This window comes from Condylura cristata, unplaced genomic scaffold, assembly GCF_000260355.1.
Source record: "Condylura cristata isolate star-nosed mole 26May11 unplaced genomic scaffold, ConCri1.0 scaffold00008, whole genome shotgun sequence".
Lineage (NCBI taxonomy): Eukaryota > Metazoa > Chordata > Mammalia > Eulipotyphla > Talpidae > Condylura > Condylura cristata.
This window is the reverse complement of record NW_004567109.1, coordinates 8,640,942-8,652,501: the sequence shown is the minus strand read 5'-3', so window position 1 is coordinate 8,652,501 and position 11,560 is coordinate 8,640,942. Positions and strand designations below refer to the sequence as shown.

The 11,560-nt window shown below is 54.1% G+C and overlaps 1 protein-coding gene across 1 annotated transcript; it reads right to left on the bottom strand.

Annotated features, from left to right (window-relative positions):
* Positions 1-320: 320 nt before the first annotated feature.
* On the bottom strand, positions 321-10,435 carry PINK1 (PTEN induced putative kinase 1). The gene is made up of 8 exons (XM_004679367.2): positions 10,373-10,435; positions 7,581-7,868; positions 6,295-6,395; positions 3,738-3,920; positions 3,158-3,321; positions 2,243-2,370; positions 1,665-1,901; positions 321-1,056 (listed from the first exon to the last, which is right to left on the bottom strand). The coding sequence occupies exons 1-8, from the start codon at positions 10,433-10,435 to the stop codon at positions 799-801; spliced, it is 1,422 nt and encodes a 473-aa protein (XP_004679424.1). The 3' UTR covers positions 321-798.
* Between the last annotated feature and the right edge of the window lie 1,125 nt (positions 10,436-11,560).

Genomic DNA, 11,560 nt, shown 5'->3' with positions numbered 1-11,560 from the left:
TCCACTTACGGCGCCTGCCCGTGCCTGGCTGCTGGGCTTGCTCCTGGGAGCACGGGTCCGCCTCCCCCCAGTGCACCCTCAGCCAGCAGCTTCTCAGAGGTCTGAGAGGCGTGTCTGCAGGTGATTCTGGCTGGCAGCCCGAGGGTGACAGCGCACCAGTGCTGGGGACTTGTCATGTCTTTTCATTTGTGTGCAGTTCTGACCATTGTTTCCAGCATCGCTGCCTGAGAGGCCTGATAGCGAGTTTAAGAGTTAGGCCTTTGTAGTTATCTAGACCAGGGGTTGGCAGTCTGGTCTAAAAAAAGGCCCGCTGCATAGTCTGAAGTTAAACATGCTTTCTGTGTTTACTGGTTGAAAAATTAAAAGTGTACTACTGACACATAAAATTCAAATTTCGGTGTCCCTAAATCAGGTTTATTGGCACAAGGCCACACATCCTCTTACAGAGCTGGCTGCTTTGTGCCATAATGTCAATGTTGAGTAGTCAAGATAGCCAGAAGTAATGTCTAGCTGGCCCTCTACAGAAATTCACATTACAGGTGAGAGAACTTTAGTCCTCACAAGTAGTTACACATGTACCAGACTCACTCAGCTCGCTAACAGACTACAGATTCTGACTCAAGCTGTTCTTTACACTTGCAAAACCTGAAGCCTTCTCCAGGCAGCCCAGCCCACTCTGCGACATCTTTCTCCTGACTCTCACCCTCACACATGGGAGCGGCTCCCTCACCTTCCTGGACCCTCATGACATAGGTACAGCGCAAGCTCTTCAGTAATTCACCAGCCACGTCAGCGCCATCACGGGGCCGCCCTCCAGGAGCAGAGCAGCAGTACGGCCTGGCACAGCGTTTCACACTCCAGGTTGGCTAGAAACAACATCTTCATCTTTGTTTCCACACAGCTCTTCTCTGTGAGCCTGTCAGCCAGCAAAGTGGCAGCCGATTGTTGCAGGAGCCAGCTGACCATCTTGTCTAGTTTCAGGTTCTTCAGGGCTAGAATACGTTCACCCCAGAGGCTTAAATGAAGCACATTAGCAGCTACACGGGCAGATGGTCTCTGCAACAGGAAAGGAAGCTGCAGCTGAGAACATCTGTGACAAAGCAGTTGGCCTACAACCAGCTTTGTTAATGAGACTCCTCATTTTAGGGTTTTCCCTTCTCGAGCCCCCACCAAATTCTTAGCCCACAGTTCTCTGATACCCTCCGCTCCCCTGACACTAGTGCCCTGCCCACGTTCACACCTGCCTGCAGGGCGAGCCCTGGTCTGTCCGCCCTTTCGCTAAGCATGCTGCGTGAGCCTGGCCAGCCGCTGATGCGGCTTCAAATGTTTAGCTTCCTTTAGTAACTGGAAACATCCAGATCTGTGCTTGGGACATGTGTTCAGGCCTACCTGTCATATGAGATTCGGCAGTTTCCGTAAGCTGCGTCTCCATTGTATGTGTCTTTAAAATGCATCTTTTCCCTGTGCGTAACTTAAGCAACGAGGACGAACGGGAGGGCTAGAATTCTAATCCTGTGGTTATCTCTCCTACTGTTCTTGAGTCTATTTTGTTCTCTGTCCTTGGTCGTACACGGCAAGACAGAGGCGCTCTGTGCCACTAGAGCTTGTCCAAACCTGATCTTTCCCCCAGCACCCGACCCCTGCCACACCGGGGCCAGCCGCACCTTGCTGGCTTCCCGCTGAAGCAGCGACCTCACAAGGCGGCTGGCATCTGGAGGCGCTGACTCGGGCAGTGCAGGCAGCTGGGCTTCTTGGTAACTGCGGCTTTCAAGGTGGGTCCTGCCCTGGCCATAAAATGGATTGGCGAGCCCGAAGATTTCGTAGGCGAGCGCTCCCACTGCCCAGACATCGGCCTTGCTGTAGTCAATCACCACTCTCGGGCCAGGGCAGGCCGTGGACACCTGCCAGGAAAGCCGTGGGTGAGCACTGAGGCGGCTGGTGTCAGGTGGTCTTGCAGACTTCTGCAGGCACCTGACTCATGGGCTAAGCTGAACTCTGTCCCAAGGAACCCAGAATTTGAGTGAGTTGTGGCTCAGCCCCAGAAAAATCTGCTCATGTTGCATTCTTTGCTGACAAAATTCACATCTCCTGGGAACATTAGGGAGATCCAGGTTAACGCAAAGCATAGCAAGGGACCTGTGCCAGATTATGGCAAGCACAGAGTATTTAGTAAACAACGAGGCAGCAAGTCTCAATCACTTAGTGGGAAGGAGGTGGGCGCGACGCGCTCAGTGGGACTCACCTCGGGAGCCATCAGGCAGCCGTTTCCGCCCCGATCCACATACCAGCTGTTAAATGGCAGCTGCAGGCCAATGCGCTCGTCAGCCAGACAGCAACCGAAGTCAGCGATCACCAGCCAGGGGCAGCCGTCTGGGCGGGGCAGGCACAGGTCAGTGGCGGCTTCTTCCCCCTCCCCCCACACCTCCGAGGGCCCATGTCCCACCCCTTACCAGGATGTGTGTGGAGTGGGGAGCAGGGGCTCTACTGGCTTAGGGGCTTTGGCAGCAAGGCCTGGGGAGCCCACGGGCCAGAGAGCTGAATGGGAGGGGCAGCTGTCTGAACATAGAAATACTTTGAGGGAATTAAAGCCCCTAAGCAGAGATCTGGATAATTTTCCAGTAACTGGAGCTGGGCCAAATCCAGTGGAGCTGCTGTGACTGATTCAACGTGCGGTGCTTGGAGCAAACGACCCTGAGTCTCTGCACCCAAAGGGTCTTTGATTTGAACTGGAAACCCCAAATCCAAGCCTAAGATACAGCCACATTACGAGTTAGTTTGCAAAGGATTAAGAAGAGACTTCCTCTGAAATGCCTGTCCCTGAAGTAACTTAATTGGCTATTTAACGTTTTAGTATCTTCCAGTTCGCAGGATCCCTTGCAGTGCCCCATGTGTGGTTACTTGAAAGCCCCCTGCACCCGGGCCAGGCGCACACCTGGGCAGCTTTCACTGTCTGAACATTCTGACGCTGAGGTAAACCTACCTTTTATTCATGAAGACTTCCAGCACTGCGGTTTCTGTTCTTTAAATGGGCAACAGAAAAGAACTGGGGACACTGTCATTCCACAGTCCCACAGAGCAGGAAGCCCACACTGAGGGAGAGCGTGCTCAGCTCTGGTGTACAGCGTTGACACACCCCACCCAGAACACCACAACCAACCTGCATCCATCTCCACGAGGATGTTGTCAGATTTCAAGTCTCTGTGCGCAACACCCTGTTGAACCAGATGATCCACCCCTTCCAAGAGCTGCAGGGTCATGATGGTGGCGAGGCGGGGGCTTGGGGTGTTCTCACGAAGGTACTGGCGCAGGGTGCAGGGGTAGCTGGTGGAGAAGGAGAAGCCGCTGGCACATCCACCCCCACACCACCACGCTCACTGTTAGGGTCGTGCCTCTCCCTGGAGCTTTGGGTACTCTCAAGCATCCTTTCTGTGCCCACCCACCTGGATCCTGACAGCAGAAAGAGCTGGGGCGCCACATGTTACCTGCACCCCTAAAGCTAGGGGTGCTGAAAGAACGGGCCACCCAGCCACAGAGAAGGAGCAGTAGTCAGAAACAGAATGCAGGGTGAACGTGCGTTCTGATAAAGATGAAATTTTTTGTCACAACCAACCATCCCTGCAGGCAGCTAGCACTGAGGCACAGCCTGCCACACCTGTCTCCCGAGGGCAAGGCTGCCCCTCCCGACACCCCATGCCAGGTGGGGTGACCGGTGCCCACTCCAGGCCCCTGCTACTCACTTCTTCATAACGAGGAAGAGTGTCCGCCCGTGGCCGAGGCCGTCTGGGTGGAGGCGCGGGGGCAGCACGTCGGGGTAGTCAACCAGGGCCCCTGGCAGCAGCGGGACAGCTGAGGTGAAGGCGCGGACTACGCGGATGATGTTGGGGTGCGGCGCGAGCTGCTTGGGGCCGCCTTTGGGTTTCCTGTCACGGGCAGGTGGACAGTGTATGAGGTCACTGAGATACAACGGTCAGATACAACGGTCAGAACGATGTGAGGTCACCATAAACCCTGACACCCATTTGTTAAGCCAATATTTACTGAGATCTGCCATGTGCCAGGTGCAGAGCCTGGAGTTGGAAAACAGCCTCAGGAAGGTGACTCATCACCTCTGATAACTGCATCCCTCAGCCTCACTCCGTCTGTCCCTCCACCCACGTGGCAGAATGCACCTCAGAGGCCCTGGAGCCAGACTGCCTGGGTCTGAACTCCGGATCTTGTCACCTCATGTCCTCGGCCAAGATACTTCTCTGGGCTCAATCTCAAATGCAAAAAAACCAAAAAAACAACTCACTAGTACCTGTAAAATATCCAGAATCTCTGTGGTCCCAAGTCCTAGCACCACACGTGGCTTGGTATATGAGCTCAATGGCCTTTGCTGAACAACAGATCCAGAAGCAGCCACAGTGGCGACGTCACCTGCTCCCTGCTCACCGGGAGTCCCACAGCCCCACAGAGCAGGTGGCCACCTGCTGTGTCCAGCCCCTCAACCCTTGCTGACTGAATTAAGGGCACCTGACTCAGGAGCCAGGAGCCTGCAGTCAATATGAGGTTCTGTGTGTGGAGTGTAAGTGAAGAAAGGTGGCCGTGACGCAGCAGTCAGCAGTGGAGCCGAGGCCGAGAGGATGCATGGACTTGGCTGGGGCCAGAGGTGTGTGAGCTGCAGGGAGGAAGAGCACTGGGCAGGGAATAGGACGCTGGTGGGGGTGGGGAGAGGAGACTGGCGCAAAGCCCCGGGATGTGGAGTCAGTACCGAGAGGGCGCGAGCTGGGCCCGGTTCCCGAGGTGCAGTCCAGCCTGGAGAGGCCCTCTACGGCGCCTTCACCGGAGACCCTGCCCGCTGCAGTCCACGGGGTCAGTGTGCTGCCCCGACCACAGTGGGAGTATCAGACCCCAGCTAGATGTCGCAGGCACGCCCAGTCAGGAGGGGTGTGTGACTGCTGGGTGTGGCGCTGAGACAGGACGGGGCAGGATACACACGTGCGACGGGATGGGAGGCCACGGGAGGGCCGCCCATGACCACTGGTTGCCTGGTCGGAGGAGGCCAACGGGAGTCCCGTGTGGGGAAGCGCAGGGCACAGAAGTGGGACGAAAGACACTGGGGGAGAAGTGAGGCGCAGAGGACAAAGGGCTGAGCTGGGGGACCCTTGGAGCCACGGCTGAGCAGGGATGCCCCGGATGCTCTTGGGGCGCATCTCCTGAGACGGCGCGAGACGGCAGCAGCACTCTAGGCCTCGGACCTGCCGTGCTCACCGACAAACCCACACACTGGCCTGTGTAGTAAACAAAGCCACTCTAGAGAGGCCGAACACAGGCTCGGGGTTTAAGGACCTGTGGGATAAGGGCGAGGACAAAGGCCGAAGCGGGAAGGGCTGCGGAGTGGCAGGAACTGAGCAGGCTGTGGGCAGCACAGCGTCTCCTGAGGGTAGTTACCGCTGCTGCCACTCAGATCCTTGCTCTTCCCTACAAAGAACTCAGGAGAGGGCAGTGCTGAGCCCAACAAGCAGCCACTTCTCTGGCCTTACGGCCCCTCTGTCATACTGGAGCCGCCAAACTGCAATTTCTACCTTCCTGCTGGTGACGGAACTAGGCAGCAAGACAGCTCTCCGTAAACGGCCAGGAAGGCAGGCCCACCTCTTCCTGGCTCAGGTGGGTGCTGGCGGCGCTTGGCAGTGCGCTTGCGCTGCCACCTCTGGGGCCTGACAAGCCCTGTGGCAGGGCTGCTGCCACCACCTCCCCTCCGCAGGGAACGTCTCTGCTTCTCTGTCTGAGTGGTGTCTCCTCACCCTTCAAAAAGCAGCAGACTGTCACTCTGAAGGCTGTCCCCCACATACTGCTCCTGGGGTCCCTCACACCTGCCCACTCTGCTCCTATCTGGCTCCCCTGCCACATGAAGAACTCTTGGGAAACAGGTCACTTCTGTTTATTAAAATCTCTTGACACCACCAGATACACTGCAGCAGTGGGCCAAGTGTTTGACCTCCACGGGGGAGAGTTCACTTTGAACTGAGAGGTGCCGCTCCGCCTGAGCGCGATTGAGGCGGCCCAGAGGGCAGGTCATTCCCCACACTCTGACCAGGCCTTTGGGCAGCCCTCCCTCCCTGCCCAGTGCACCTCAGCCATCGGCACCTTCACTGAACAAAGCTGCGACTTCGCCCAAGCCAGTGACCTTCCGGCTGGAACGCTGCCCTAACTCCACCACAGAAGCAGCCGTGTCGAATCAGACACAGTGCTAAGGACACAGGCGGCGATTCTGCTGTCAAAGAACCCACAGGTAGTGTGGCGGGAGATGCTTACCTGTAACAGACTGCCCCATACTCCCCAGCCAAGGCCACGCGGCTGGCCGGGACCAGCTCCTGGCTCATTGTGCTGAAGATGGCTTCACTGGAAGAGCCGGCCTGGAACACACCACAGGGACCCCGGGTTACACAGACTGAGGGGTGGCCAGTCTGAGCCCTCCCTGTAGGGATCTAGGACAGCGACTGCCCAGAAGCGGCTCTGACTTTCAGGAGGAGATAGCCTCTCTGAGAGCACAGCTAACCAGTGTCTCCCGGGTGAGAGGGCAGAGGCGCCGCCCAGGCGTCGAGCTCTTTGCTGCTCAGGGGCCAGGGCAGGAAGACATATTCAGAGGACTGGAGCCTAGGAAGCTTCCTCCTGCCAGGGGCGCCTGTCACTCCTAGGCTCGGTACAGACCCCCACCACCAGATGAAACTCTTTTAGCCGACAGGCAGAGCTGACCCGCCCACTGAGGGCAAAGCTGTCATGGAAGTGCTGTCCCACCCCTGCAAACACGAGCAAATAAGCAAACAGAGGACAAGTACTTCACTCTCCTCATCACTCTCAGACCTGCAGAACCTGTCAAGTACCAGGAAGCCCCTATAAAATCATGATGTTTAGCTTTTGTGGCTGCAACAGTGATCACGCCTCAGCCAATTCTGATGCTGAGACTGGATGTTTCCCAGGCAAAGGATTTGGCAACTTGGCTACTGCCCTGGTAGTGCAATGGCTAACAATCTTGTTCCCCAAACCAAAACAAGGAAGGGCACTCGGCAGTGCCCCACAAGCTCAGCAGCCCCGGAGAGCAGCGCTGGGTGGGTTTGATAAATTCTCCAAAGCCACCAGTGAGTAGATCCAGAAATCCCTCTCAGTGGAGGAAATCTTTGTTTTTGAGAGGAAATTACACTCCCAAATTCTCAAGAGTTGCGAACAGGGACGCAGGAAGCTGGAGGTGTGTGGGAGGCAAGTTGGGGAAGGTGTGTGGCTTAGCGGGTGGGCTGGCCAGCACCGGCCCGGGGATCAATGGCTGAGGCCCCTGCTGCTCCGGTGTGGCGCCCATGAGCAACAGGGGCCTGGGTGCCTGTTACTAACAGGCACCCAGGCCCCATGCTGGCCCCAAACCTGCTGGTGCAGGCTGACTGGAAGACCTCACAATCTGGGGCCCAACCTGAAGGGGTCTGAGGTGAGAGGGCGAGGAAGGTTATAGAGAAGTTGTGTCTGTTCTAATCTACTTCCCAGGAGAAGGTGCCCAGCCCACTGAGACTGGCGTTGACACGTGCCCACCTGGGTGGAAGGCCCGCCCTTACCGAGATGTTCCACATCATCTTGATGGCCAGGGGAAACGCAGGGGCCGGCAGGGCTTGCTCCGCCTCCTCTCCTTGGGGAACAGCATCTGGGCCTCTCTCTGGAAGAAGCCTGCCGCTCTTTGCCACCTGCAGGTTCTGGGGTGACACGGGCATGGTGGCTTCATACACAGCAGCACTGCAGCCCTTGCCAATGGATTGCCCGATGAGATACTCCTCCAGCCGGAAGCCCTGCCGGCGCTGTGTGTCCAGCGGGTCGGGCAGCAGCTTGCTCTTTTGGGTAAAAATCGCCTGTGAGGAAAAAGCCATGCATTGTGATCCAGGGTGCCCAGGAAGTCTCCACTAAAGGAAATGGGGCGGCACGGCCTTCACTGATAAGATCAAGAGCTAAATAGACAGGCAAACTCGGTTTTACTGCTCATCCTGCTTTTCTCCCTCTCATTACTCAGAATCTGCACCCCCACCCCCAAACTGTTGGTTGAGTGCAGTCAGAAACAGCTGGGTCAGAGCACTTGATTAGTGAGGTCAGAACTGACTGCGGCTGGCCCTACCCCTCGGCCACCGGCCCAGCCCCCAGCTGCCCTCTCGCCTCACCCCACCTGCTTCTGTCTGATGAGGCCACATCTCTCCCGTGTCGGTTCAGCTCCCTCCTAGGTTATTCCAAACCTTGCCCTGGGACAGGACACCCTTGTCCAAGAGCCCCAGTGGAGGCCTGAGATCCAGGTATCCCCGAGCCCAGTGCACTCTGTTAGGTTTTCTTCTTGCACACACCTGTGTTTACATCTATTTATTTTTTGCAAAGGGAGGAGTTTTGTGAAAAGAAACAGCTGTGTGGTCACATGCGGACAGGAGAGCAGACCTGTGGTAGTTTAACTTACTAATTAGAGCCCAGAAGAGGCAAACAATATGGTAAAATAGAACAAGTCTAGCAATATACTATGAAGAACGCGATGTAAATGTGGCGACTCTCAACACCCTGCTATGTATAATATTTCGGGATAGCCTGAGCGCAGGTGACTGCAACTGCGTGGGGAAAATGCCGACGCGGGGTGACTACCGAACATGCAGCTGCTCTGCGCCCTGTCCACATTTACCTTCCTCCTGCTTCCCTCTGCACCAATTCCACTCTCCTATCCTGCCTGGCCAGTCTCCACTCATCCCTCGAGTCCCCACTCGAGCTCCCTGGTCTGTGACCAGTCCTGGCAGCCACATCCTACAGCACTCTTCCTGCCATGGGCTGAGTACCTTATACCTGGCCCAAGAACTTTCACTCTCTTTAAACGATGACAGTCTGTCAGCCTTGCCCAGTAGTTTCTAAGCTCCATGAGGCGGAGCAGTTTTTAGAGTGACCCTTTATCAATCATGGTTTTGAGCATGAGGTATATACCACTTCACTCTGTACTTTGAAATAGACTCACAGAAAGTTGGGGAACAAACCCTAAAAATCAAAAACAAAACCCAAAAGAGCACAGTCGTGTGCATGCATCACCTAGCCTCCACACGGACCCCTCTCAGAGCGCCACTTGTTACCAGCAGGGAAGAGGCCCCCGCGTAGCACTGCTGTGACCTCTGGACGCCTTGACTCAGGGCCCGCTGGCTCACATCCCGCACCTCGCCTCTGGCCTGCAGTCCCCACACAGGTACAGGGCGTGCCTCTGCGCCGCTGCCGAGCTGCCCACCCGACCCTGTCCCTGCACCTCCGTCTCTAGTTTTGTCCTCTCAAGAATCTTAGAGAAATGGGATCTCACAGTATGTAGCCTTTGGAGACGTTATTCACTAAGCATAATATCCTAGAGGTTAATTTAGGTTGTTACCTGTATCAAGAATTGATTTCTTGTTACAGCTTAGTATTCCATTAGATGAGTGTATCATGTAATACATCACCTGTTCAGGGACCTTTGGGCGGTTTTTCATATTTTGCTATTACAATGACGCTGTGAACACTGGCACACAAGATTTAGAAAACTAGTTTTTAAAAAATGGAGGTAAAACACACATAACCTAAAATTTTGCGTCTTACCCCTTCCTAAGCCCACAGTTCAGCTCCTGCTGCTGTGCAGACCTCGCCCTAACCTCCCCAGGTGCCAGATTGAAGTTGCATGTTAAGCCCATGCCCCTCCCGCCTCCGCTCAGCCCTGGTCACGCCGCTCTACTTTGTGTCTGGGATTCTGCCTACTCCAAGCCTCTCCTCTCAGTGGAATCTTGGCATCTTCGTGACTAGCTCCGCTCACTTCGCATAATGTCCTCCAGGCTCACCCATGCTGGGGCAGGTGCCAGCATTTCCCTTCCATGGGTGAGCAACACCCTATTGCAAACATCGGTCATGTTTTGCTTTTCTGTTCAACTGCCCGTGGACACTTGGGTTGCTTCTCTTCCACCTTTTGACTGTTGCAACAAAAGTTGCTATGAATGTGGGTGTACCTGTTAATCTGGTCAAGAAAATAATGTTTGGGTATATATCCAGAAGTAGAATTGCTGGATCATATGGAGATTCTATTTTTAATTTTGAGAACCTCCATATTGTTTTCCATTGCGGCTCCTTTTGTACAGGTTTTGTGTGATGTTTCATTTTTCTGAGTAAATGGCCAGCATTATGATGGCAGGTTTAGTTTTGTAAGAAACTATCAATTATCTTCCAGAGTGCTTTTACCATTCTATAGTTGCACACCAGTCTAGCTGCTCTGTATCCCACCAGCGTTTGGTAGTACCAACATGTTTAAAAAAGGAGCTGTTCTGTAAGTATGCACTGTTATATTATACTTTAAGAAGGCATGTCCGTAATGGCTGATGCTTACCTTCTCATGCTCTAATGCACCTGCTCCTGGGACGTACAGACGCAAGCTCTCTGCCTGCATCATTACTGGTTATTTTTCATATGTCTCTATCCAAGGGGACTGAGGCTAACACCATATGCAGTTTTAGCACTAGAGTTGCCAGATCTGGTGGTGGTTTTTTATTTTTTTTTTTTCAAAATGATCTAAATTTAAAAAATTGAAATTTGACAGATAAGTAAATATTAAAGACACAGGAAGGTAAAGTGTGAGAAAAGGGAATGTAGGCGATAAACTTAGGAAGATCAAGCTCCCCAGTTTAAAAAAGTGTCCAGGATTTAAAGTAGGATTTGTTGTTTCCTATCCTTGGCTTCTGCCAGCGAAGCCATAGACAGGGACAAGGACAGCAGCTGGGGCCCAGGTCAGTTGTCACCTGTCTCCCCAAACTGGCCCAAGCTCAAACATGAGATGTCCTGGGCTGGAAACCAAGAACAAGGAAGACACTGCTCGTCCCTTATCAGCTGTGTCCTTGGGCTGGTCACCCCAGCTCCACTACCTCAGCCCTAAGCTGTAAAACACTGGGGCTGACCTGACAGTCAGAGGTTCCGAAGTCCAGGAAGACCTCCTGGCTTCAGGAGCGAACTTTGCCAGCAGGTGCACCGCCTTGAGCACAACGGTCTTCCCTGCAGATTCTGGACTTACCAGCCTTATAGCAGCAGAGACAGCCACACAGACTACCATTTTGGCTGGATAGAGACAGAAGTCTCTGAGAATTTAAACATTTAAAAAGCCGAAGCGCCCTAGATATATCTAGTCACGAAACCTTTAGGTGTGGCATTTTCTCCCATTCCTAGTGTTCTTTAGCATCAGCGATGTCACTAGTTGTTTGGCTAAGCTAGTTGTTTGGAGGCCGCCTGGCTCGGTGTTAAGGACACGGCCTTGGAGTTAGAATTGGGCACTGCCCGTTATAGCTATGTGGCTCCGGGCAGTTACTTGCCCTTGCCTCATCCATTCATTGCGGCTGACTACCTCCGGGAAAGCCGCCTTATTATTTAGTTGCCATTAAATTTTAGACAATTAACATAAAGTCACTAGCCAGTGTAACGGAAGCTATATGTAGCGCGGCTTATCAGGAGGTCAGCAACAATGAAAATGAGTCATAATCGGTAACTTCCAGTGAACTTCTGGCTCCAAAATAGGTACATCTTGAGC